The sequence below is a fragment of the Hippoglossus hippoglossus genome, chromosome 22 (assembly GCF_009819705.1).
Source record: "Hippoglossus hippoglossus isolate fHipHip1 chromosome 22, fHipHip1.pri, whole genome shotgun sequence".
NCBI classification, from domain to species: domain Eukaryota; kingdom Metazoa; phylum Chordata; class Actinopteri; order Pleuronectiformes; family Pleuronectidae; genus Hippoglossus; species Hippoglossus hippoglossus.
In genome coordinates this window covers 10,101,996-10,129,874 of record NC_047172.1, presented here as the reverse complement: position 1 = coordinate 10,129,874, position 27,879 = coordinate 10,101,996, and the positions used below count along the sequence as shown (strand labels likewise).

The window sequence follows — 27,879 nt, the reverse complement described above, 5'->3', positions numbered from 1 at the left end:
GGGCTTTCAGTGAGAGGTTGACCTCTGTGTGGAGTTCACCGTGTGCAGCGAGGAACACACTGACACATCAGTCTATCGTCAGCCTTCATTAAAATAAACACGCCTCTAGACGGTGTCGGTTCAGTTTACAGTAGCAGCGTCAAACTTTTAACCTGACGCCACAGCGCGCCTCGTCGACTGTCGAACCACTGACTCGACTAGACCGGATCCAAACACTGAGGATTTATGTGCCAGTTGTTCCTCGGCTCGGATAATAAATGTCAAAATATAAATAGTTTAGTCAGAAATGCTTTTGGCCGCTAAACACCATCTGCAGAGAGAACGCTGTAACTCAATTATGTAACCGCCATCACGCTAAAAATCCAAGAGAGGGCTCGGTCTCTCTGTGAGGGGCTTATGGGTAGAAGTTATTCTGCCCGTGTTGAACTTTCACGTGTTATTTTCCAGCTAATGCCGAGCACCTACCTTTAAATGCACAGGAACCACAGCGAATCGATGTCGCCGATAAAGAAGCAAAAAGGACCAGTCCAGGTAGAGCAGTCAGAGGGAAGCTTGTAAATATGGTTCTTTATTGCACACATGACATTTGTTTTCCTTTCTTTTGTTTTTGGTGTGAGCAACAAAAACTGGCATTACATGTTTTACACCCTATTCACTTTTCTCAGTCTAACCCTCTATATAAAAAAAACAAAAGAAACACAAAACAAAATAAAAGCTACTTCACATAAAATCTTACAACTCCACGACAAAAAAAATCTCACATTTTAGTGCACCACTATATAGATGAGGAAATTACAGTATATATCATACTAGTAATGTTTTAGGAAAAATAAATGTATTATATTCATCACAGTCAAAATAAAATAAAAAATCCAGTGGGGCTGATTTTTTTCTCACTCCGTATTTTGGTAGTTTTTTGCCCTTTAACCACCTGATACATCGCTCAGACCAATACTGATCGGTTAACCTGCCGTTTAACTCATTGGAGGAATGTTTGTTAAACAGAACAGAAGAAGAAATAAAGGGTCGACGGGTGAAAAGGTAGTTAGTAGATAAATGCACTGAATGCCCTGCGACAGATTTGGAAATGCACTGAGAACCCGGGGCCAGAGGTGGCAGCAGTATGCGAGCAGCCATTTCCTGCATACTGTGGTCCAATCAGAAAACAAGACAAAAACATGTCAAGTTCTCAGTGGATCAAATCGAAAAAACAGGATCCATTAAGCCAAAGTTTAATGGAGGGAAGTGCTGGAGACCAAATTCCTCACTTTGGTCGCCCTTTCCCAGTTTATGGTTAAAAGTTTCTGTGCATTGTGCTGGGAGAAAAAAAAAGGCGTAGGCATTTAGGGGGTTATTTTGTGCTCAACAAAAAAAAAAAAGAGAAAAAGCTTTTGTAAGATTGACTGAGACAGAAAATTGGCACTGGATGATAAAGTACAAAAATATATAATTTTTCCAATCTCAGGAAATAAGGCACTTTTGATAATTTTTTTAAACCGTAGATGCAACATTTAGGCAGTGTTTGTAACACTTTGTGCTTTAGAAAATCCCTCGTCCATCATTTCCTTTTTTTCCCGTCCATCAGCTTGGTTTTCAAGGCGAGCCACTGAAAACGTCTCCGACATGTAAAAGGCGAGGATTGTGACAGCGCAAATGCAACGACTGCTAACGGACGGATTTTGGCTTCAGTGGCCCATTACGGCACAGAGGAGTCAATCAAAGACATCAAAGGCCAATCCCACGTTAATAAATTAAAAAAACAAACTGATAACACCAAATGTACAGAGGAGGGAGAACAAATCAATTTGAGCTGGTTGCCAGTAATCCAATCTCTGTCTCTACTTGCTGGTGCACGAGCAGGTGTTTGAGGCGAAAACACCCGTTTTTCTGATCAAACACACAAAATGTTAATTTCAGCGCGGGAGAGAGAAATGTTAAGTTTTATGTTAGACACTTTTAATCCTCGTTCTGTGCTCGCTGAGGCATGAAGAGAATCACAGCAGTTTGTGACCAAGTTGTTTTTGTTGTGCGGAGGGAGGAAAGGAAGGAAGAAAAAAAAAAAACGTGGAGGCATCACTCAGTGGGTTAAAGTAATAATCAGGATTAATGAAGTTAATCTTTTGCTTGTGTGTCAGTGTCAATACCTTGAATTAGTGGGGAGAAGGAAGGAAAGCCGAGTAGAGAGCTGGATGAACCCGGGGATGAGTGCACCGACACAGCAGTAGAATGAACAACACACACTGGCAGTGTTTCAGACCAACGAAAACAAAAACAATAAATACTGGCTAGCTGGAAGCCATATCAGCATTTTACACTGGAAGGAATAGTAAGGTCGTTTTGATCCCAAAGTACTTCATATTGGCACGGTGGTACTGGTGTGTGTCTAAGCATTATGGATGCTCCCAAATGGCCCAGTATTAGCCGTTATATCAATAAGCTGAATGTTCACCAAACAGACAACAGCTGGTGATAACTGTAATGCTGCTATCCAGCATAACAAGCCATGGAGGCAATGGGGAGGAAAACAGAAAAAAAAAGAAAAAAAGACAGGGGACGGCTTTAGATGATCACACTTACTGTCATCTATAAATGTGTCCCTGTGTCTGTCGTAAATACGTCTACACTGTGCGCTGATGAGATGTTCTGCTCTACATATTCAGTCAAATTAATCCTTTTGAGATGATTCACATGCAGTGGGGGGGAACAAACGAAAGAGGAAAAATTGAGTTTTATCTTGAGGGATTAGTTTTTTTGTTGTTTTGACTATCTCTTGTGAAAAGATGGACCCCCCCCCCCTTAATCTCTGTTCAAGAGGGGACAGTTAACCAGTGACCTCGAGTAACGTGCAGTTTTTACACCCCCGCCCCTTCCCACCGGACACCGCTACACTTCCTGCCTGGCGAGGTCAGTGACACAGAGGGAGAGGACAACTAACGAGAGAGAGTTGTCTCTAACAGGGACGACGAGACACAGCAGCGGTGTTGAGACGCAGCGGAGGGCAAGTGTGAAAAGTGTCAGCAGATTTCTCCAGCACAGAGGTGAGAGTGCGTGAGCGGCAGTGAGGACGCTTATCAACTCGTGCAGTTTCCAGTTAGGTTGCTTGTGGAGTGGTTGTATGTGCAGAGGTGACTGGTGTGTGTGTGTGTGTTTGTGTAGTGTGCATGTCATCAGTCAGTGTAAGTGGTGGCCAGACACCAGTTTTAATTGTGTTAGTCCGTGAACCAGACCAAGGTAATACATTCATGAAACTGGTTAAAAACACAAGACAAAATATCAGCAAGTTAGTAAAATTCTTACTAAGAATGTTTTATTAAAATAAATGCCAAGAGGTTAATAAGAAAAAATAACAGCATACACCATGAAAACTAAATGCAAGCATGTAAAAATACTTATGACAAGAAAAAACTAATAAAGTAGCTAATGAGTTAAACAAGCTGGGAATTGGCAAGAAAACAAAAACAAAATATAAACAGGGAAAAAGGCAACACTCCCCACGAGAGACAGTTTCCAAGATGAGGAAAGAGAAGAGGGGGAGGAAGAGAGGGACGTTTAGGAGAGGGGGAGAAAAGAAGCAGTGTGTTTCATAAAAAAAAAAAGGAGAAGCACTCAGAAACATGATTAATATACATATAAAATGAGATTAGAAAAATACATTATAAACCTGTAACAATGGCTGTTAATTACATTATCATACATGTAGTAGGCAGGCCAGAGAGAATACGGTAGGTATAGAGTTCACCTTTCACCTGATGGACTAATCCAGCCTTTCACAATGACACAGCAAGTTGTAACATTGCAGAGGGAATTTTCTTAATACTGTCAAATGCTGAATAGCCATCACTTGCTCCACTTTCTTTTAATATTGCATTTCAATTTAAAATAACACTGAAAAAAGAGAAAAAAATATATTTCATTGACCTTTCGGTGTAACAGCATGATGAAAGAGCTATGAATAGAAAAACAAACTGCCGGGGGGGGGGGGGGAATATCGGGATATTACAATTCTCTCAATTTAATATGAGTTTTGTTTTACCTTCCAGTGATAACCCGTCACTTGTTTCAATAACTGAAAACAGCGGCTGGGAAATAGACAAAGTCCTTTCACTAACCAGCCGGGTTTTTTTTATATTCGTCCTTCTTGAATCTCATGATTGTTTCTCTAAGTTAAATTGACATCAGAACATCGACTGGATTCTTTCGGTTTGCAGCTGTTGAAACAAACGCCCGTAATGCAAACGGAGGACGACCCCTCCAACCTTTTGTTTCCGCTTTTCGAACGATTTGTATTTTTTTTTTCTCAGCTCACGGTCAAAACATGTTGTAGCAGACTACCGCTTTGCTATTGGCAGTTAAATTTGTCCTAGGAAGGTAGTCACAGTCACCGACAACAAAATAAATCAAGACAGTATTTCATAATCATTTAAAATCTAAACAAAAAGAGAACAAAGGCTGCTCATACAGCAGAGTAAAGGGCTGTCAAGTAAAGGAAAAGAAAATATTCAGGAAGACAAAACCATGGCACATATTTTAGCTGGTCAAAACGACTGCTATTCTTTTTGCATAGAATAACTTCGGTAACACCACGATATGGTGGCAGCTACCCTGCTCGACTATTCAGAGCATGTAACACTAGCCATTCCTCTCTGCGCCACTTGGTGGGTGCTGGATATTATTGAACACAACTGGAACACTCAGAAAACAGAAACCACTGTTGATAAGGCACTTTTGATTTGATCCTTTTTTTTGAAAACGTTCCGTGTCTTGCTCTGATCCTCGCTAACTTTCCAAAGGTTATGACTGTTTTGGTCTTCATCCTCCTTTCCAATCATATCCCAGGTAACAGCTCCTCCTTTCCTCACCGACTCAGTATTTCTGTTTTCTCCATATACTGGTTTTTCTTTTTATTAGATTTTTTCTGATTTTGTAAATGCAAGTAAAGTATCAAAAGCTAAAATTGCCAAAAATAGAAATTTAAAATTTTTTTTTCTCTTCTCCAGCACCCTGTAAAATTATCTATTTTTTGTTCTCTTCTGTATTTGTATATGCAATGACAGATATCTACATTTTTATATATTTATATATATATTTATATATATATATAAGACGTATGTATAAAGCAATTTGAACAGGCAGGCATGGCTTTCACATCCTATTTTTTCTTGAGAGTTAAACAAAAAAGAAAAATCAAGATCATGGGGCTCAGGATCTAAACTATGATCACAGGGAGGTGTGACACATTGTGGATGCGCTTTTGGGTGGTTTGGCATGTGTTGAAAAAAATAAATGTTTCACCGCGCAAAGAAATCAACTCAGAGTTAAATTTCTAAATTGCAGGGAGGCTCAGATTCTGCCAACCTAATGTCCCTACCGATGGAAAATGTTTACCTGGTGTTACTAAAAAAGTCTCTTTAAAAAATTGGCCAAATGTTGAGATGCAAAAATAAAAACAAACACCCATTTGGCAACGTGGCTGATGAAACAACTCAATATAGAATCCTGACAAAAGCTTTTATGTACTTAACTCTAAGTGCCCTTCCCCTTCCAACATACTGCAACTGAGTAGCATGTTGATTTAGTGTTAAAATCCGTAATATCGTTCACCTACTCAGAAGAAATGGAGCATCAATGGGTCAACAAAAATCTTTAAGCTGACCGGCTGTGTGTTCCAGCTGAAGGCAGGCACCACAAATTCACACCCTAAACTCTAAAATCACAGAGAGCCCTGTCGGACAGATGCATAATTGCAGATATATAATTCATTGGAAAACCCTTTGGCTAAATATGCACACTTAATACTTTTTTTTTGTCTTTTTGATCACAGCTCAGCTAACTCATCGAGATATTTTGTCTAAATACATCAGGCACTGTAAAATGAATGTAGTGTGGATGGGGGCGTGGCAATGGACAGCAGCAAATGAGCGCTGCCCCGAGCACTGTCCCCCGAAGCCTCAGCACACCCTACTTTCATTGTAGTATTAATTAAAAAAAATTAACAAAAATCACACACACACGGACCCATCAGCCCAATTTTGACCTTCCCATCTTGCCCTTCATAATTTCTTAGCTTTTTGCAGCCTGCTTCGAGCATCAGATTGCATTTTATTTTCCAGAGAAAACCACCTGCCTTAGTCGATTTAAGCAAAACTCATTAGTCAAATGTGAACAACAGAGAAACCAAAATCAAGTGAAGAAAATGACTCAAAATTAAAAACAAAAACACAAGACAGAGGAGAAAACACATAAATCATAAAAAGCTCCTTTTTGCAATCATTTCAGCCATGCTTTTTTAAAAACAGACAAGAAGCTGTTTTTAGGGGGCACACCCAGAATGTGTCAGCTCATCATTACATCTTAGAGCTCAACATGTAAAAATGACAGAAATTAAACAAGTTAATGTGAGTGTGTGTTCTCTTTCCTTCTATTTCTTTTTCTCTCCCGACGGATGGGTGGTGTAACAGGGTGGCTGTTCGGTATTTAAAAAAAAATTTGGGGAAGGGACAGATGTACATTTGAGAGGGATTATGTCATCGCTCTGAAACTAAATGGTTCGTGTCAAACGTTATTGGAGTTGGACTCGTACAAGTGAGGTGACCAAATCAGAGCAGTTACAGGGGAGTGGGTGGTCAGGGTGGGGTCTTTATTGCTATATAATTCAGTGCAGATTCATGAGTAATACCACAAACACATCCACCCAGTATATGATTCATGAAGAAAAAGAAAGAGAAAGAATGGGAATTGAACTCAAGGGAAAAAATGAATATTACACAACTTTGTTGGGTTTTGTTGTGTTTCTGTGAAGATTCTGCGTTGGTTTCTATTTGTTTGTTTTTTGTCAGAACGTGTTAGGGTAACTGTACGGGCAGGCGCCTCTCTCTCTCTCTCTCTCTCTCTCTCTCTCACTTGCGTCCGAGAGGCTAGCAAAAGGCAATTACCAGTTAACTGATCAGCAGGCAGGCTTGGGGCGGCTCGTCATTGGGTGAAGAGTTCAGAGGTCAGAAGGTCATGTGTTAGTTGCCGGTGGCGGCTAGGTGGTTAGAAACAAAAACAAAACAAACAGAAAAAAAAGATAGAAAGGATATTAGTGTCAGCAAGAAGAGACTGGAATGACATCATTTTAACAATAAAATGAATGCAATCTCTCATGTTGCCCCCTGCTCCTAACTCCCCTGCCAATATGAGATGAACCCATCTAATCTCATTATAATCATGACGCTGTCGCATCATGATCCCAGCTGCTAAGCCCCCACCCTGAGTCATGTTGCTTGCCGGTTTAATTTAAGCGCAAATTGTCCCCAAACCCCCAAAAAACAGAAGCAAAGAGAAGTTTAACAGACAAACTAACATAGAAAACATGAGTCTAGTGTTTTAGTGTATTTCAAGTTGAAGTGCAAGTTACAAACAGTGTGATTAGTGGTAAGGAGACCTAAAATAACTGATGTTATGTGAAGGATAACTGTGACTAGTGTTAAATGTGCAATGAATAGATGAATCGATGCTTTCCGATTCGTTCTCTTTATTTAGCAGTATATTCTTATATAATATAAATATACACAAGAACCATAAATACATTTGATATAAAATGCTCAAATATAAAATGACAGTACCTCGTGTACAACTGAAATATTAAAAAATGTGTTTTAGCTTTATTCAATATATTTGCAAATACACTGGAGACAATGCAAGCTACCTCAGCTCATGTCTGTGCGTGTCTGTCTTCCATAGAAAAATAAAAATCCAAAATAAATTTAAATTTCAAGGTGAAATGGTGCCTGGTAGCAGCACGGCTACTTGTTTTTTTTATTCTGCCTGCTCGCTCTCTCAGATACAGTATAGAAATGCGTTTCTTATTTTCTTTGCTCCTTATGAACAAAGGAGATAAATGATGAATGGGAACAAGCCTGTCCCCATTTTAGGCTCTTATCTCCCATCAGAGGAATGTCATTATACACCTTCAACACTGCCTGCAAAGATCAACCTGTCCTGGCCTCACAGCTGCATAAGCTGCTGCTGCAAACAGCCGCAAAAGCTGCTAACGTCACTTTTGCCTTAGCTCTGACATAAACATAGTCTATATATGTTACTAAATGTAAACAAATGTGCATACCACAATCAACCATTTAGCTGGTGTGTGGATGTATGGGATAGGAAAGGTGGTGGTGGTTGGGGAGGACAGGAAAACAAAACTAACAAAAAAATAGACAATATACAAATTCCCAACTAAGGCATCGAGGCATAATAGGCATAATATTCATTGAAATGCATCAGTCATAGAGCAGAGTGTAGCTAATAGACTAAACTGACCTCTGTCAGCGGTCACAATCCTTTGGTAAGGATGGACCCGCGTGTCATGCCGTCTCACTTTAGTAGCCATTGCACCTAGATTGTAACAGGTCCACAAGGTTAGAAACCATTCACTTTGAGGAGGGGGAAAAAAACAGTCATATTTTACAGTAACAACATTCACATTTTAGCCATTATCATTATAATTATTGGATAATACAACAATACACAGAATAGCAACATAATACAGATTATAGTACATATACACACACCACGCATATCTTTCTTACTTGTAGAAAAATGCAGTAGAAAAAATTATACACCTTTTCATGGTATTTGAAAATGCATAACTTAAGTAGGAAATTTCCACAGTGCTCAGAGTTATATAGAGGACTCCTTGAAAAGAGGGCAGGTAAAGGCTACAGGCTCCTGGTCTGTCTGCAAAATAAAACCTGGGATGCTTCCTGTGGGATCCAGAGCGGGATTGAGAGGAATTTGTCTCTTTTTTTTTTTTTTTGAAAGGTGGGGGAATCAAATACAGCTCTGATGGTAATTGAAAAGTGCCAGACACCACCTGCCTCTCCCTTTCTCTTTCATTTTCTCTTTCCCCTCTCTCACCATTCCTCTCCAGGTCAATCTGTTCACTGGCGGCAGGGGCTGTCATTTACCTCCTATATTTGTCACAACTGATTTCTTTCCTCTGCAGTGCCTGGCACCGCCTTGATTACATGACACAAAACAAACTGTGTGTCACTGTATGTTGAAGTATTGCACAAAAAAAAAATGGGATGTGCGCAGGAATTAAGAAATAAAAAAGTTTAATATGTTATAAATTTAAGGATTTTGTTCTGACAAGGCTCTGAAGCAACAGATGTCCTGACATTTCTTTTTTCTCTGAGAAGCCAATGGCGGCTAGATGCAGTTGCGCATGCGGTCGACCCAAGTGCACGAGTACGTGCGCGAGTGTGTTCCACAGGGCCCTGCGCTGCTGAAGGCACCGATCGATAGCGTGAGTAAATAAAATGCACTAAGCTGGTGTAACCCTGCAAGTTAAAGAGAGGAAAGAAAGTCAGCTGCTCCTGTCTGTTCTACACATGACTCCAACCAGCACCTCAAATCCACAGGTCAGCTAAAATCACGCTTGTGTCTGCTGCTGCCAGAAGATGCTGTGGACGACGTTAGAGGAGCACTTTGTTGAATTAAAGCTGCAAAGTGACTAGGCATTTTAGTTCTTGGACATATGGTGGTCGTATCAGTTGATTTCATCCGTAGATGTGTCTCTTTGGTAGCAGATGTGTTGAGCTTAAAGCACCACTGAGAATGAGTATAATACAACAACCCTGATACTGAACTGTACTCTAAGAGGAACGTCAGGTGCTACTAGCACTGAGCTCAGGTTTAAGAGGGGTGAAGCTAAGACAATGGCGAGAGGGGAAGGAGGAGAAAAAAGGGAAGACTGGAGGAATTTAATGAACATCCCCAGTGGGGGTGAGAGAGGGACTATCTACAGGCATCAAGGCCTGCCTGCAGAGAACAGTGCACAGAAATTATTTCAAAAGCTGCAGAAATCCAAGGGGATCTGCCGCCAGACTGAATATGCCTTCAGGCCAGTGCATGAAAGGGTTAGAGAGCAGGCTGCGTGTATGCCAGTGTGTTTCTGTCCGCGTGCCTCATTTCACACAGAGCCAAGTCCTCCTATATAAACCTTGCAGAAAAGAGGCAATGTCAACCTGAGAGCATAACTGTTTAGCGAGAGCATAACTTAAAACAGTGAAGTAACCTCGGTCTAAATACTAACTTTCCAAGAGCCTAGCCCACACAAGGTAAGTTATGTCCCCCTTTTGCCATTTTAATATAGTGTCCATATGAGCCACATACTGAAGCTGGACATCCCATAACCAAGGGCTTCACCAGCACATCCACCCTGTGAGTTTTTTTTTTTTTTTCAGGTGGACACGACATATTTACCTTTCAAAAAGTCCTGACTGTGGCTCATGGAAGCCGCGTCCAGCACCCCTCCGGGGTAAAACAAGCTGGCCTCGTGTCCAGGCTGGCTAAAGTTGAATGCTGTACCCATGCTTCCCCAGGCTCTCTTACCTAGAACCCCACTGTGATCGATGGGGTACTCCAGTAGGGAGGTGGGTGCCAGGGCATAAGGATAGTCGTAAGGGGTGGTGTAGATAAGCCCGCCTTCCGGTGAGGGAGGCACCAGGGTGGGAGTGCCATTAGGCATCATGGTAGCCATCTGAGTTGGCCGGATGAGGTTCATGATGGGGCCCCCGCCTGGTGTCTGGGGCCGGAGTGACTGGGGAGGCATCACCTGACCTGAGGGGGCCGCTATGAGGCGAGAGCCCTGAGCGGCTGCTGCCGCCGCTGCAAGAGAGAACGCAAGGGTGGCTGCCATAAGCAAGAGAGGAAAGGACAGAAGTAGAAAGAAAGAAAGGAAGGAAAAGAGATAAAGTGTAGTGTGGTTGATCATAATCACAGATGAACAGTGAAGGGTGAAAATACAAAAGGAGGAGAAGAAGGGGGAACAGGAAGTGGTAGGGAGAGAGGGAAGAGGGAGGGGGAACAAAAAGGAAAATTAGTCCATGCAATGATCATGGTGGTGAACCACAAAAGCCACAATATGTTGCCAAGAAAAAGTCAACATAGCAAAACTAAAATCAAAAAATAACCCACACACCAATAAACAAGAAGCACACAATGCTGCTGTCATCCCAGTGCATTCAAAGCATACCAGTCACCACAGCAGCCACACATACATCAAGTGGAAATGGCACAGGTGAGGTAAACAACACTCCAACAGAAATGGAGCAGTTGACTTTATGAGGAGGAGAACACAAACGAGCAGGTTGAACTGAACATGAAGGTCACATGTTACACTTATACTTTATACTTATACTTTATAGTGAACTAAATGAATGTTGGCCCTCTACAAAGTCAGCAGTCCATTTAGGTTGGATAATGTACAACTTAACACACACTATCATATTTCAAGTGGCTGTGCGTTAGCATGTGGTACGAGCTGCGCCACACAAGCTTCACCAAAGGCAGATCAAGCGCAAGTGTAACTGTGGTTAGGAGGTGGGACACTTCATCATGGTGGCTACCATTTGAGCAGATGGAAACTAAACATGGAAATTAATCACTTAAAGAGTTTCATTTCATACATTTGAGGACTTTCCGATTAATTCAATTTTCTTTAAAGATTGGATATTAATTTATTACATAATCAATAATTAGAGTAATCCCACAAGATCTGGATTCAATTTTGATGCAATTATGCATTTAGAAATGACACTTTAAGAGTAAGAAGCAAACACGGTAGATGTGTAAACTGGTGCCTAACATGCAGAGTTGAGCAGGTGGAGAACAGCAATGTGCTAAAGAGCAGGTGACGAAAAGCGATTGCATCTGGACTGCAGGGGAAAGGATGGATGTAGGGATGGAGGAAAGAAATACGAAGAAGAACGGAATGGAAGTTTTCCTACTCATGGCTGTGTAGGTAAACATGAATGGTTTGTAGAGCTTGAGAGAAGGAGAGAGATGTCTGCTAGTGGTCAGAGATAATATGAGGGTATGTACACAGGAGATCTGACGACACATTTGTTTAATGAAAGTTAAAAGTACTAGTCAATATGAAATATTGCGACAATATATGCATGTATGATCTATGCAGTTAAAAAGATTAGTTGTGTATGGTACAAAATGATGGAGTATGTTAAGTGTGGCTAAGTGTGTTCTCATGGCAGCTCACTTACGTGTTTTAATGTTGTTGTCTCTGTACGTCCCATTGAGAATCGCCAGCTCCATCAGCTGCATCTTCTTCAAATTGTCTTCTCCCTCCGCCTGTGAAAAATAGACAACGTTAGTGTGTCTCTCCACAGTAACACACCAATTACAAACAAGCAGAGGCCCCTTTACAGGCCGACTGAAACAATCCACATGACAACTGTTTCACCGCACTACATGACCGTGTTGTTAAAAGGCTACAGTTACAGCTAAATCATTTGGACACGACATGTCATCCGTTTCTCTGCGAGCACTGGTTGGACTGGGTTCAAAGGGGGGAACGGAGATGGAGACGAGCTAAAGTGCGGTTGTCATGGAGGAGTGCCTCGTCTCAGCTAAAATGCTGACAGAGACATTAAGGGTGGGAATGCATATTCATAATCCATATCAAAATGATAATTACTGTAATTTTCTTTGCTCCCTTGTGCGCAATCAAATGCGCAATAACCGCCCTGGTTAATGTCAGTCCTGTCAATTAATGTTTGGATAAATAAATACAAAAGCAGCAGCCACTGTCATTATTGCCAAATTAGGGGACTGAAATTATTCACAGAAAGCAATTAAGATAGTACCCCTCCTCCCATGCACACACACCCCCATCCCCCCAACTCCATTTCCCCTGAAGCTAACGAACACTCAATAACCATGACAACACAAAAGCCCCAGTGATTTTCCAGGTTGTACATCATAATTTAAGCAGGGCCTGATGTGAATTACTCTCCAAACGGAAGGGTGCAAAGACGAGCATGTGATGCCTCACTATCGTCACATCCTCTTAAATGAACAACTGATTTCATGCTTTTTGGTACTGATGTGATGCCTTCAAGCACCATTTCAACTCACAAATACAAAAGCTCAAGCACATGCACTCTGCAACTGTATGTTAACGCATCACCAACACACAGTAAGGCCATCCAGCCTGTTGGTATTAGTGGTGGCGTTAATAAAAGCAGAGAGAGGCAGATACTGAACCTCCTCCGTTTCTCTATTCGCTGCTTAGAGTCTGTCTGCTGGACTAATTCACAGTTCAACAACAGTCTGCCGCTCCATTCCGACGACGATAAGCAAAGAAAGACATGGAGGGGGAGAGAGAAAGAAAGGGAAAAAAGAACGAGGGCTCAGAGTTAAGCCCCCCCCTGAGACTCCTCTACAGCACAGCCACAGAGAGAGGAAGAGAAAGCGCTAGGTTAAGCAAGAGAAAGTGACAGAGGCTGGTCTCCCTTGACTAAATATAAGACAGTGGCCTCAGAGCAGTCACAGTATTCAGCTTTGTGTGTGTGTGAGAGTGTGTGTGTGTGTGCGCGCGCGATGTTTAGTGTACCACAGAGCTGCCAATTAACGAAGCAAGGAAATTCTCGCTCTCCTTCTCTACCTCCACAGTTCTGTCTCTTTTTCTTTTAATGGGGGAGTCTTAAAATACAAAGATACACCAACATTTCTCAAAGTCACACTTTCTCTGCAGAGACAGACAAAAGGCTTGGAATGCAAAAAATAGGGGGGCAACATACATGATTTAGATTTTTCTCCTTATGAAAAGTTGATGATGTGCAAAACAGAGCTGGAGAAAGTCACAAACAAGAGCAGTTGTCAGACATAAAAACCAGCATAAGGTTTGGCAATTTTCTGGAATTTGCCTTAAACTTATGATGAACGTAGCCGGAGGTTGTCCGGGTCAGACGTGTTCACAACAACAAGAAATTGCCTAAATATTCAGATGAGGGGTGACGTCTGGGTAGGGTATGCAGGAGGCAGGCGATGAAATCAAGCCAAAATCTTTTATCCTAAATTATCCTGTTTTTCTATTACATACACACACATCCTTCATAGTTAATGAGCCTTAATTTGTCCCCTTTCCACTGAAGGAGAGAGGGCCATTTGACATGCAGCGTCAACAGCAATAACCACACTAAGCTAATTGAACATGGCTGAGGTCAGTGGTTGACATGGGCAAGAAGATCCTCCTGCCACCTCTATGTAAACACTTGTACACATGAATGAACGAGGCCTGAAACAGCTGCCTAGCACACCGAAGAGCGAAAAGAAAACTACTAAATGCCATTATCCATCTTTATCTTTGCTTCTTTTTTTCTGCGTCCCTCTTTGGTTACTTACATCACAAATGAAACCAGACCTTGTCCTCTACAACCTTGTACAATATAAAAAAAGTAAAACAAACAAACACGAGTCTGCTAAAATGTACTAATGACTCCCACGAATCAAAACAGATTTTTCCACTTCATTCTGTGTGTGTGTGTGTGTGTGTGTGTGTGTGTGTGTGTGTGTGTGTGTGTGTGTGTGTGACTCTCCCCAAAAACTGTGTCAGTGGTTCTTTGGAAGAGGGCCAAGTCGACTTGCTAGACAAAACACTATCCACTCCGCAGAAATTTTACTTGTCACAAGCTTTTTCCTAACACAGCGACCGGCAGTCTACAAACTACGGATAGGTGATCTAAAGATTTTATATATATTTATATTATATCTTGCGCAAACACACAATCTAGTTTTCAAGGAAACTGACATTTTACCATTGTACCAACTCGAATATTTCTACACTGATAACATGGATCAGCACTACACTCACAAACCAACAGAATGGTTGCCTACTACGTGGCTGGTCAAATGTGTCTATATCAGGGTCTCTTAAAAAATATTTTTAACATCAGCTAGCAGCATGTGGATGAGTAGCTGGTGCTGGTGGGCTGTTCTCTCAAGATAGGACTGTAAGGAAGGGGGAGTACATGGGACCAGGCAGCCGGCTGCAGCTCGGTACAAGTGCATGCTGGGATATGAATGTTAGGGCTGCCCGTGTGTTTGTGTGTGCTGTATGATGATGGATCGGCAGGGTTGTGGGGGTTAAATGGGAGCGGGGGAAGAGGGTGCCACCATCCATCCAACTCGGCATAGGTGGCACAGAGCCTGTTGAGAGGAGAGAGGTGCAAAATAGAGGGCAGCAAGAGTGGAAGAGCACAGATGCTGCTGCTAGGATGAGGTGTGCGCTGCTGTGTGTGAAATGTGTGTATCCCCAGTGGAGTGGTTCTGATATAGCTCCATCTTCTCGCTAACGCAGTTTGTTAGCTAAAGCCCCCAAACCCCAACAGATCATTACTGATTTACATCTGAAACAAGCTCATCTTTCCCCATCAAAATACAAATTCCCTACAGCGACGTCTCGCTGCTTTTCTCTGGTTTTGTTCTCTGTGGTTGTTTGAGGAGTGTTAGCAATGTAAGAACAACAAATAAAATGGCAAATCCAAAATGGCTGCAGACAGGAGGGGTGAGATTGGGAGAATATCTTTAAAACTGTTTTGATGTTCTCAGTATAGACATCATGGCAGAAGCAATGAGACTATTTCCAAGCATCTATTTTCTGTCAATCAGATTAGCCAAATACTGATCAAAACATTTGAGGAAAACATATGTCCCACAAATATGGCATGACGAATCCAGGTCCTGGAGAGTATTAGCCAAATACTGACATGAGTGGACAGTGCGACAGTTGGATTGTACCGAGATGACGATTTTGCATTTGTTGCCTCAGCAAATGACTGACTTTTTTTTCTTTACATAAACCTTTAGATTCTGGAGATATACGCTGATGCCACTACCCTTAACTGCTCGGAGCCCAACAGAATTTAATACTCCAGCCTCCTGTAATTACCACTTGTGGCTGCAGAGACCGCTGTTACAGCTACTCAGCAAAACTTGTATCGTCTTGCTTTAAATCGTGTTCCCCAGAAGCACATCTTTGATGAAGGTTTGACGAACAGCACCACAGAGAGCTGTTAACACTTTAATGTTGCCTTGCTCAAGGTGACGCCACAATTAACACACTCCTCAGTCAGCATTCACCACCCATTCTAAAACATTAGCTCAGACACAGGCAGTGCTAAGACTGTTTGTGTTGTGTATGTGTGTGTGAGTGAGCATACTGCATGTGTGTGTGGTTGTCTGTAATGATCTGGCAGCTGGAATTCCCAGGAGAGGAATAGCTGCTGGATTACGGAGTGAGAGAGGGGATGAGGAAAGGAAGTTTTTCGTTATCATCCCTAACATGCACGAATGCATGAGCGAAAACAAATGCACACACACACCCACATGCTCCTGTCCATCAGCGAAAAAGCCACTCAATAAAGCTGCTCTATCCACAAGAATCAGATTCAATCAATGAGGCCTATTTGTGAAACCAGCAGAGCGGTAAAAGCTATCAGGGAGGAGCAAGACAGAGGGATGAGGGAAGGAAGGGAGAGGAGGAGAGGGGAGATGTGAGTGCGATGAGCTAAAGTAGGCGAGCCGTGTCCCACTGACTACCTGACGACGAGGTCACTAGATGCATGCTAAATCATTTTCATGCATTACTCTTTTGTGGCTCTCGCCTGATCAAAGCTTTTGTCTATACGTCGAAGGATACAAACTGTAGCTAATGCCAATTGTTACAGAAATCAGATCTTATATTCAAAGCTGCACATATGCCGTGTTTGCACATGTGGATGATAACAGGCAACAGATGAGTGACTGTCTGAGTGTGTTTATAGAGCCGCACCCTCACTCACCCCTACACCCAATTCCAGGACCTTTCCTATTCATCTAACCCACAGATAAACACAACAGGCGCCTGGATGAGGTCGATGAATTTGCTCATGTCTATCGCTGTAACTGAGGGGGCGTGTTCTTCTCATATCTGGCAAGAGTTGCTGTCTATGCAACGGCTCAGCTCAGAGAGATGAAATGATGAGCAGTGAGAGAGATAGAAAGAGAGGTGAAACAAAAGAGTGCTGGGGAGGAGAAAAGACGCTGCAGAGCAAGTACAAGAGAAAGCGTGAATGATTGAGTTGGTGGAGAGATGGAGAGATATTCAGGAAAAAGATAGGGATAGCTGGTGAATATGAGACAAGAAAAGACAGACAGCGTAGTGAAAAGCAATTTGTCTGCTCCCTAGTGGGCTGACACTGGCTAAGGCCTGCTTTCCTTCCCTGGCCTCACTGTCAGTCATCACAAACTGTTGTATTCACACATACGTGTACACACACACACACACACACACACACACACACACACACACACACACACACACACACACACACACACACACACACACACACACACACACACACACACACACACACACACACACACACACACACACACATATCTTAGGTCTTAGCGGGGGCCAGGGTCAGGCTCTCTCCAAACTACTCCAATTACCTCAGCAGTAAACACAGCCTGCCCTGGCTGCCTCTTGGGATACAGGGAGAGGCAGAATGTGTAGAACTGAGAATGAGTGGGGAGGGGGAAAAAAGTTCTGTGGAGTGGAGGAGGTGGTATTGGGAGCCTCGGGGAGGGAGGAGTAGATGACTAGATGTAGAGGGGTGGAACTGGTAGTGGCGGCAGCTGGTTTTTCTCCCGTTCCCCTCCCTCTCTCCACTCCCTTTTGGTTCCTTCCCAAACTCTAACATCTGGAGGAAAATGATTACTCTCGCCACGCTGCCAAGAAGACTTATCAACAATTCCACACTCTCCAGAAGCGGAGAGCAAGAAAAGAGGAAGGAACGAGTACTTGTAGTGAGCTTCAAAACATGGCCACAATAAATAAATAAATGAGAAAGTTTAGTCAAATTGAGTCGACTAGAGCAAACTTGGAAGCTGGATTGGGGTTAGAAAGGAAAACAGATGCGACACAAACTTGATTCACATGTTTTCATCGACAAAACAATAAATCTAATAAGTACCCCGGCGAAAATTAAAAACGAAAATAAACTTAACATAAAAACCCTCCTGACCACAAAACACAAAACTTGACTTTTCATGAAAAACAATGCACTGAAGTACTATAAGGAAAGTAAAGAAAAATATAGATCACAAATCAACACCACATTAAACTACAGGGGAAAAGCGTATTAAACAATACAGACATCTACAACCTTTTCACTTTCATAAAAAGCATCTTTAAAGAATGTGCTGAAGTAAGTGCTGCATGTCCTCTCTCAAATTCACCGCTGCAGTTTCAAAGACAATTTCTTTCCTCTGCCTTGCTCCTCGGCTTTTGTGAACATATCTGCCAAGGGAATCAGGCCTCAACTGTATTTTCCTTTTCCCCCCAGACTAACAACGCAATCTCCTGCAACTCTCCTCTCTGACTGTCTTCCATCTTCTCAACGCTCCCGCAAAGCCTCTTTATTTCTCCTTTACTCATTTCCTCCCTTCCCAGACAGCTCTGTTAGCGACGTGCGCTATTAGTCATGCTAAACCACCAACACACTAGCTCATTAGCATAGAAGTGAACCTGACTCCAGTCAGATTATTACAAACACATCACGGCTGCTCCGCCCCATTACTGTCAATCATGCAGCTTACTGAGGTACAGTTTAAAGTGGCACATTACAAAGTCAGGAACCAACTCTTCTGATAATACTCCACTGTCTGAATCATAACAAAGCTTAAAGGTGCCGAGGCTTCAGAGTAACCAAGCTGCTTCTGTTCTGTCTGATGTGGCATTGGTGGGTGATCAGGCTCTAACAATATGTTGCAGAGAAATATTAATTTCATTTGTGGAGCCTAGTTTACACCCACAGCTTCTCTGGGATTATACATAACATGCATGGGTTTGGGTGGTGGACCCCGTCTGGGCCCTTGCACATTGACTATTGGCCTGTGAGGCTTATAACAGCTTTTTAGTCGTACAGGAGAAGAGTGAAGTGGGCAGCCGTGGCACTTTGTGCTCGCCCCATCAATATCAACTGACACACACACATACAGACTCAGTGTCACCGACAGGAGAAGAAAATACATTTTTCTACTAGCTCCTTGCACTCTCAGATAAAAGAAAAAAATCATATTTTTCTCTCATCAAAAGCATTTCCAGTAGTACGGGGGGAAAGCTTTGCGGAAACTCTGACTGATCTTGTTTATCCTCAGAAACTGGGCTGATATTCCATGTAACATAACAGTATTAACAGCGGATTAAAGTTCATATAAATAACCTAGAAAAATATAGACAGATTTAACTACATGATTTGGATATATTATTAAAGCTTGTTGGCCTGCTACGGCTTTGACAAACAGATGATGTTACAGGCTAAGTGCAGGAGGGATCATGCAGCCCCGCCATGTTGTACAGCCCAAAAAACAGCTGTCTGTGTCCTCCCCATCCCCTTTCTCTCATCATCATCTGTTCCCTACCTACCAATAAAATTCCTCCACTGTCATGTCATCCCAGCTCGTATTCCCACTTTACACCACCCTCAATGTCTACCTTACTCACTCACTGCTATTCCATCTCTCCTTCCACTTCCCCTCTTCTCCCCTCCCTTTATCCCTCATTCCACCAGGCTGCCAGACGGTGCATTGTTCTGTCGCCGCGATCCTTTAATGCCATCCAATCGAGCAGGGAATATCTTGAAGGGATTTGGCCGGGATTGATTTGTGAGCTTTAAATAGTGCAAAGGGATTTGCATCAGATTCAGATATCCTGACTCAGAGCTGATCACTGGAGTCTTCTCTTACAACAGAGCTCTAAGTTCCTACCTTCGGCAAGACGTGGGATTCAGACCTGGAACCCATTGGATGGATCTACCTCAACCACAAATTTAACCACAAGCATATAATTAGAGAAACTTTCCTTAGCGTTCTTGGTTTATTGTAAACTTATGAAAATGTCTAAGCCTTAATTCAGAAAACAAACCTAAGAACATCAATGCTTACTTCAACTCCTTTTACATGCTCAAAGAGGTAACTGACTCTGCCCTTCCTGTTTTATTCCTGGTATGTCACGTTCAATGTCACAAACATGCCAGGAAAAAAAGGCTCTGTAAGCAGTAGAACGCAGCATAGAGGCCAGTGACAGCGGTTCCCCTCAAATCAGGAGAAGCTTCTCATCATGCCATCTTGCAGCACTGCATATGAAAAACAAATTTGCGTCTGCATGTTGTTCTCAGTGAAAAAAACTAAATGATAGTACCCCATCCCAGTGAAAACAAAAGCCAGATGTTAGCGGATGTTAATGGTTTTTTGTGTCCAGTGTGATTGGGGCTTTACTCTAATTACACTCACCAACAATGTCAACACACAAGGCTGATTATGGGACAGATCTGCAAGTCAGTCACATGAAAATGAATCCTGCAAAAAAGCTGCAAAAATGTGTCCAGATGTTAACAAAGTAAACTTTGGATGAAATAATTTTGACAAATCTGATCTCGGACTAATAGCCATGTGGCATCCGAGCAGCTCTGCAAAGCCCCTTCAATGCATATTCTACTTAGTATGTTACTGTTACAGATGTTGTGCTGGCAGGACAAAAACATTGGAATTTCAAAGGAGCTTATTCAACAGAATAAAGAAATGTTTTGGTTTCAGTTTTGTTGTGTCCCCCTAAACACAACCACAACTTCCACTCTGGGGAAAACAAGTCAGCGCAATACACTGCAAGTGGAGTATTGCAAAAATCACCACTAACAAACAAAACCAACACGAACCAGAAAAGGGACTGTGATGAACAAAGCAACCCAAGCAACAAATTAACCCAAGTGAGATGAGAAAAAAAACAGAGGCAAAGTTTCTACACTTGAGACAGCATGGAGGAGACAAAGAAAGCCATCAGTTCAGAGTTGGCTGGTCGGACTGAGAGAATAGAGTTTCAAATGACTTGAGCGATGGCTGGCAAAGCGAGGAATCACACACTGTGGGAGCTGAATTTGACGGGCGGCCTTTGGGCTCTCTAAACGCTGAGCTCTACACAATCCTATTTTCCTGCCTAAACACTGGGACACACAGTCGCTGGAGAGGCAGAGATGAAAGCACTGTGTGTGTGTGTTACCACTTTGCAGATGTTGATGTTTGGCCCTGGTTAGACCTCAGGGGAAGCTCAGAAACTACTGCGGGTGGACAATCTATGAAGTGGTGTGTGTGCGTGCTAGACAAAGACACAGAGTGGCAGAGAGACAATGTGCATATGTCCCCATCAGCACTGAGCCTGAACCACAGCTTCCCTACAAACCACAGCCATATACACACACGAAAACATCCACACTTGTGCATTTCATTGCTTCTCGGTAAGTAGATTAAATGGACCTTCAAAGTGAGGCAGAGAGATTGGCCAGGGGCCTGCAGGATCCCTCTCCTCGCCACTGGAGGACCAGGGCAGATTAAAACTGCCCAGGCCTCTGAGCCTGCCTTGTTACCCGCCTCCTCTTCCTGTGTTCTGTATTAGGATACTTGGAAAAAAACCCAGAGGTGCCAAGCACAACCAGGTGGATTAGGAAGGAGGTTATTTTACAATGATGTGTGGGACCTAGGTGGTTAGGGACGGAGGTGCGAGCCGGTGTGTGTCAATTGAAATTAAAAAAAGGACAGAACAAGCGGGCAAGCCAATTTTGTAAGTGGTGCAGAGGGCCTGTGTAAGTAGATGCACCTTCACTAGGGATCTTGGCAGACTTAAAAACCAAATGGAGACAGAAGAAGAAAAAGGATTAATTCCCCATATATGTAAAAAATGAAAGAGATGGATTAGCAACAGGATGATTTCCAAGAAAAAATAAAAGGAGGAAAAACTCAAGAGTGTAAGAGAGAAAGTGCTAATTGCTGATGAGGCTGAGGTTGGATTCTGATCCACAGAGGACAAGTTTGCAAACCTAAAGACACAGACTCATCACTCAGACAATAATTGACTCGGCACCAGTATACTTCACTCTAGCTTCATGACATTTATCCTTGTTCAACTAGTCTTTGTTAGTGATTGTTTCCCATTAATAACAGAGACTGGGGCAGCCCTTCTCATAGCAACGCAAATTGTGTTTTGTACCATTGCTTCATTGTAGAACTATGTGTTTTCTCATTGATTTGCTCAACTCCTCCTTGGCCTGCTGTTGCTCTGGCAGTCTTGTCGTAAACATAATGACAACAGACCATCTGTCATAATCGGATCGGCTATAGGGAGCCCCGGGAGAAATCCCACTGCAAAAAAATCCATAAAGTTTTTCCCAACCGTGGCAGACCGAAAGATAGCACTGGTAGTTACTTAACCTGTGTGTGTACCCGAATGCACATAGCTGCATATATATTTTTCTGCCCTTTTCTCTCTCTTTCCCAATTATCTACTCCACTAAGTTGACAGAGGAGTTGAGGGGGAGATGAAACATGTCATTCAGCACAACTGTTATTACAATCTGAATCTAGCCCAGCCTAGTAGATTTCACCAATTCTTGCGACTGCCTCCATGAGCAGCCTCTTGATGAGGTGAGAGGAATTCAGATCCACACTGCTGTTTCTATGCTTTTATGGTATTTCTGAAACACCAACCCCTCACAACTAATGAGCTCACTACAGGTACGCCCCTGGGTAGATGCGCATACACAAGAAATTCCATCTATATAAATCAAACCCATTACCCCCATGATTACATGGTCACTAAAATGTTGCATTGCAGGGATGCTTTAAATTGTTTAACAATATCTGATAATAATTAGTATTTAATTAAATAAATGCAGTTTTATCTAATCATGCCTGCTATAGATTATTTCTCTATATGCGTTTCTCATGACCGAGGAGGCCTCAAGCTCTCCAGACTGAGACTGGAAGAGGAGGTGTTTCTGCATTTCTGTGCCAGAACCAGGAAATTAAAGAAGGAGAAGGACAAGACCAGGGAAGTCTGCCAGGCTTGGGCAGGTTGTTCCCTTCAGGGGTGCTGATACTTGAGGGTCAGTACCACCTGTCTTCCCGCCATGAGAGCGGTGGAGCTGGAAATGAGGAGGGCTGGGCAGATGGAGATTTGCAGGGGAGGAACCTTCAGGCCAAGATCAGACCAGGTCCCCCCTGCTAGGTTTGGGCTTACAGGAGGGACTTGGAACACATGGACAGAAGCCCAATAGTTACCATATGTACAGCAATACAAAATTTTGTGCAACTTGAGAATCATTCAAATTTGGTCCAAACAAGTGAGAACAGTGGACTTAAGTGTCTCATCCTCTGAACACAACCTAACCTACAAATGTTCTCTACATCTTTATATGATTAATATCAGTGACTCAGTCATGCTTCTTTGTCACTTGAGACATATCTGCAAACATCCGCAGCCTGCTCTGTGGTTTGTAACCTGTGTGCCGTGAACAGGATGTGGCGGCCTTCAGGCCCCTGCTGATACAGTAATAAGAGTGTGTTGAATGGCTTGTCCATTCAATTCCCCAGAGACACAGAAAGAGTAGAGCAGACATCAAGAGACAGGGAAAATACACAACGAGAAAGAAAAGATAACAGACCCCCATTGAGGGGAAGATGAGAAATGATGGGTAGAAAAACAAGGGATGAGAGAAGAAAGAGCAGTTGATAAATGTATTGTTTTAATTTGCCAAGATACTGTGGACTTAAAAATGCAAAAATTAAAGATGGTGTCTTTCTCTGTAAAGCATATGTTGTAAATATGTTTGCCAACTATGAACACAAGGCAGTTACGCAGTTGCTTGTTTCAAAGTTAACCACAGAGAAATTCCCAATGGTATGTATTACCAATAATTATCATAAAACTGTGTTTGATTATCGCACTCTCCAGACAGTCTTACATACGCAGACACAGCATGCAACCTGGGTGCTTTGCATCATTGAGAACATGGCAGAAGGCAGTGACAGATTTTTTAGGCTTCTAAGAACATTATGTCTCAAGTGTGGTCTAATTTGTTTTATAAGTAAGCAGGGAAACTTGATCGAAGATGGTCACCTTGTCTGCATAACATGCAGAAAGAAAATCATTGAAAGAAGGCAACACTTTGAATGAAAAGCAAGACAAGAAAGAAGTAAAGCATTTTACTGTTATTTAGGTGTTGGGGGTACAGCGGGAATATGGCTACCCAGTAATTTATGTAACCAAGCAGTTCATAAAGAAAGGCTGTTACCAGCGGATATATTAATGTCAGGGTGTATGCTTGAGTGAATACTGTTTCCCATGACATGGCTATACATGGTCACACTAACCAATCAAACGTTATGTGGGAGTGATCATTATTGGCATAAGTGTCGGAAAAAAGCCACATCTGTTTCCTGTGGTGAAGCAGTTTAAGTGGTCAATTCCAATTACCCACTTATCACCTGTAGATCATTAATCGGAGGTGATTTATACATCACACAGTTAAAGTGTTTGCTCTCCTCTGCTCTCCTGTTACAAGGACCTGTCTCGGATGTATTAGCAGGTATGGACAGACCAAAGGGCTGGATAAATGAGTGCAAAGTGTGTGATGATGTCAAGATGGATAATGATGAAAGTGGAGGACAAGAACATTTTTGGGACTATGGTCACACTGCCGATAGCAGGCTCAAATATCACACACACACACACACACACACACACACACACACACACACACACACACACACACACACACACACACACACACACACACACACACACACACACACACACACACACACACACACACACACGTAAGAAAACAGCAGTAAAAGCATTGAAGGGAGAACACAGTGATGCAGTCTTGCCGTCTCAAGCAGAGGTCACTAAGTCAAGGAAGCCAATTAAAAAGATGATTAACATTCATGAGGGAGATGCAGCGTCTACGTGCAGGTGGGACAGCTTCATCGCTCGCTCTCTCTCTCTTAAACACACGCACATATATAATGGGAGCAGCAAATGGTGCAGTCCAGCCTGTTGTAACTGTGGTGTCCTGGGAGGTGGAGATCAGGAGGTTAATATGATCCAATCCAGCTCCTTCATTAGCCTGATGAAGGTAATAACAACCCACAGGGAAAGTGAGGCTGCCAGGTTGACTAAGAGCATCTACCTACTGCGTGCCTGCAAAACCTACTTGAGCTTCCTGACGTAGTGAGATAACAGCTACTTTTGTTATTCATCTCAGTTGCAGACATAAAATCGTGCAGCACAGGGGACAAGAACAGGTGTAGCTTTTCCTACACACCACCTTTACTTAGCAGATGTGTCGCAGGCCTTGCAGGTAGCAGTGGTAAGGCACAATCTAAAGCTGCTTTCAGAAATGTTCCTGTAAATGGGGCTGTATGCGAGAATGTAAATGTCCATATCAACGTTTCATGCCAACCCCCAAGTACAATATCTGGAAAATGTCAGAGTGAGCCCATGTGAAAATACAGCAGAAACATACACAACCAGTGAGTGGGTTTGATGAAGACGTTTCTAACACACAGACACAAAACTGGGGGGGAAAATGAGGTGCCATACATGTAGAAGTTGCCGAGATATAAATCATTACGTGATTGCCTCCTGCATGACCTACCCAGGTACCACCCCTTCCAGAGATTTTCATGTCTGAAATCAGCTTTAAATGTCTAGGAATAATGACACCAGTTTCATCACACCTCAACCTTTCTGTAAAAGAATCTCCCACATTGTGTAACCATTAAGTAGCAGATTTTGTACTAATGGCACCATGGTTAAACAGACGCCTGTTGCAGAGCATTGCATCAGCCAAGCCAATAAAATCAGGCTCACTGACAAACGTAAGCTTCTCATTATGGATATGGTTGGATATCATGCATGACAGTGGACTTGAGGGGTGTGTGAAGGGGGGTCAATTAAGAGAAAATAAGAGAAGAATGGTAGTGATAGGTAGGCCTAACAGAGAATAAACATCATTAATTGGAGAGGCACACATGGATGGATGCAGCCAGATGGTGTTTTGTACTCATTTGTCATACATTGCTGACAGAGAGAGGGGAGAGGGAGAGCTAGAAAGAAATTGTAAGAAAAACAAAAAGGAAGTTTATTGATTGCAAAGTCAGTGCACTGCTGCCTCGAACAGATTTCCACTGTTCTGCATCATCCTCTCCCTGTGCCTTTCCTGTATGAGTGGTTCTGACGGCGCTGCGAACATGGCACTACGCAAACTACTACTGCCAAGTACAGACACAACACCCCGCAGATCTGCTAACTTGGCTTCCATTAAAGTCCATCTGTCTGCCTTTAAAAAAACACCACCTACTGCATGTTCCTCCTCAATGGTGGTCCAAGGCAAAGCGAAACATAGGGGAGAAGAAAAAAAAATCTGAAAGGTAGACTCGGGCTCAGGAGAGCAAGAGAGTGGAACAGGAACAAAGGGACACACAGGTTTGCCCAGAAGAGAAACTTAGTCTTGGCCTAGAGGGACTACAAAGAGGCTGGTGAGCCAAACATGGCAATTGATGTAGAGCTCTCACTTCGCCAGCCACTGCCAAGGCATTTATAAAAATAAATCAAGAAAAGTGGAGCAGTGAAACCATCTCTTAATTTCCATAATGAGGAGTGGAACGACACAAGTGAGAAAATACCAAAAATAGATCTTTAAAAAGGGGTAAAAGAAAGATTGAGGGAAGAAGTGGGGGTTGGAGCACAAGTGGGAGCGGTGAGCTGGATCAAGGAAGGAGGACTTGGTTCCCACTGTGTTGCAAATGGAGAGAATTGCTCGAGGCCGCTGGTCTGCTCAGGCTGCTACCATGCTCACTTTGTTCTCAGCAATGACAGTTTCATTCAGGGAGACATGCACTTGGCTCTCCAGGGCCAAAGTGCCCCAGTGCCAACTGACTTTCTTTCTCCATGTGCTGTTGCCTTAAAACCTAGCCGCTGCTGCTTCCTCAGATGCTCTGTAACTGTGTGTGTGTTTGTTAAGAAATTCAAGGCTAGAGAGGCTATTTCTCTTAATGTATCCCACAATCTCACATAGCTTTAACAAAACCATGTGTTCTAACCCCAACCACTTCTCTAAATGAAATGAAAATGATTTGCACAATCATTTACCACTCATTGCAGGTCAAATTAATCATCTATACAAGATATTGGATAAATAAATCACTATAGACAAGAATCAACAGCCTTCTCACCAGAGACATTTTTACTTGGATATAAAAATTACTCTGAGCTCAGAAAAGATGAGGTGCTGTACCAGGAGTTAGTCTCCAGGGTAACATTTACATTTAAGGATTTAGCATGTTTGGGATTTTCACAGTACAAACTCAAAGAGGAATGTGACATAATTACATGCTTCATATCCTAAATCAGCAATATTACAAGTGAAAATAACACCACGGTCAAAGCCATTGTACCTCGATAATTACAACTTGCTAGAACTGTTTTAAAAGACAAATGCTAGAGACAGCTTACAGGACCTCTTGGATCTTTGGGCACATTAAGCATGACGAAGCGTGTCAAGCCTATGACATAATATGACGACAACAGACTGGTGTGGGCAAAGTTAAGTATAAAAACCTGAGTACCTAATTTGTCTGAAAGAGAAAGACTGCTTCTATGCTTGTGCCTAAAAGCAAAATGCAAACACAAAGACTAGCACTATATCTATTTATTATGAAAAGGCTTCTTGAGGGAAAAGGACTGAGGGTTACTAAAGGACAAGGTCTTTGTATGGACTCAAATGGCCTTGTCCAATTGTCCGCCTGTCTGTCATTTTCCCATAAGCCCCTCAAAGGTGCTGTGACCAGAGAGGACAAACGAGAATTTATTATAGCCACAACAATGTCCAGTGCATACACCTGTCAATCACATCTGCTTAAATGAGCACATATGTGAATAATGCATAAACCGACACACAATTCGGTTGTATAAACACATACACAAATAAAAAGTTGTATCTGTTCGTCATGATGTTGCATTTTGTCAAAGCCTTCATGCAGAGGACAGCTGCTTCTGCATGGCGGCTTGTGGGCAAACATTTAAAGCATGTTTTCCTCACTGCTCACCAGCAATGGATGCTGCAGTAGTTTTTCTCTCAGTTGTCACAACGAAAAATCCAAATTCTTACATAATTTAATAGGTGGGTGCCCGGAGGTGCAACATGCTTGAATGTT

The 27,879-nt window shown here is 42.5% G+C and overlaps 1 protein-coding gene across 11 annotated transcripts in view; it reads right to left on the bottom strand.

The window, feature by feature from the left end:
* Positions 1-547: 547 nt before the first annotated feature.
* Positions 548-27,879, bottom strand: part of qkia (QKI, KH domain containing, RNA binding a) — a 79,389-nt gene continuing 52,057 nt past the window's right edge. Inside the window, exons 5-9 of one of the 11 annotated variants that reach the window (XM_034577212.1) lie at positions 12,045-12,132; positions 10,249-10,677; positions 8,302-8,376; positions 8,105-8,183; positions 548-7,024 (exon numbers count right to left, since the gene is read on the bottom strand). In XM_034577212.1, coding sequence (XP_034433103.1) covers positions 8,110-8,183; positions 8,302-8,376; positions 10,249-10,677; positions 12,045-12,132 — 666 coding nt within the window. In that variant the 3' untranslated portion in view covers positions 548-7,024; positions 8,105-8,109. Of the gene's footprint in view, positions 7,025-7,797; positions 8,377-8,782; positions 10,678-12,044; positions 12,133-27,879 lie in introns of those variants that run through there. The other 10 variants (XM_034577216.1, XM_034577217.1, XM_034577221.1 and 7 more) reach the window with 10 other exon arrangements.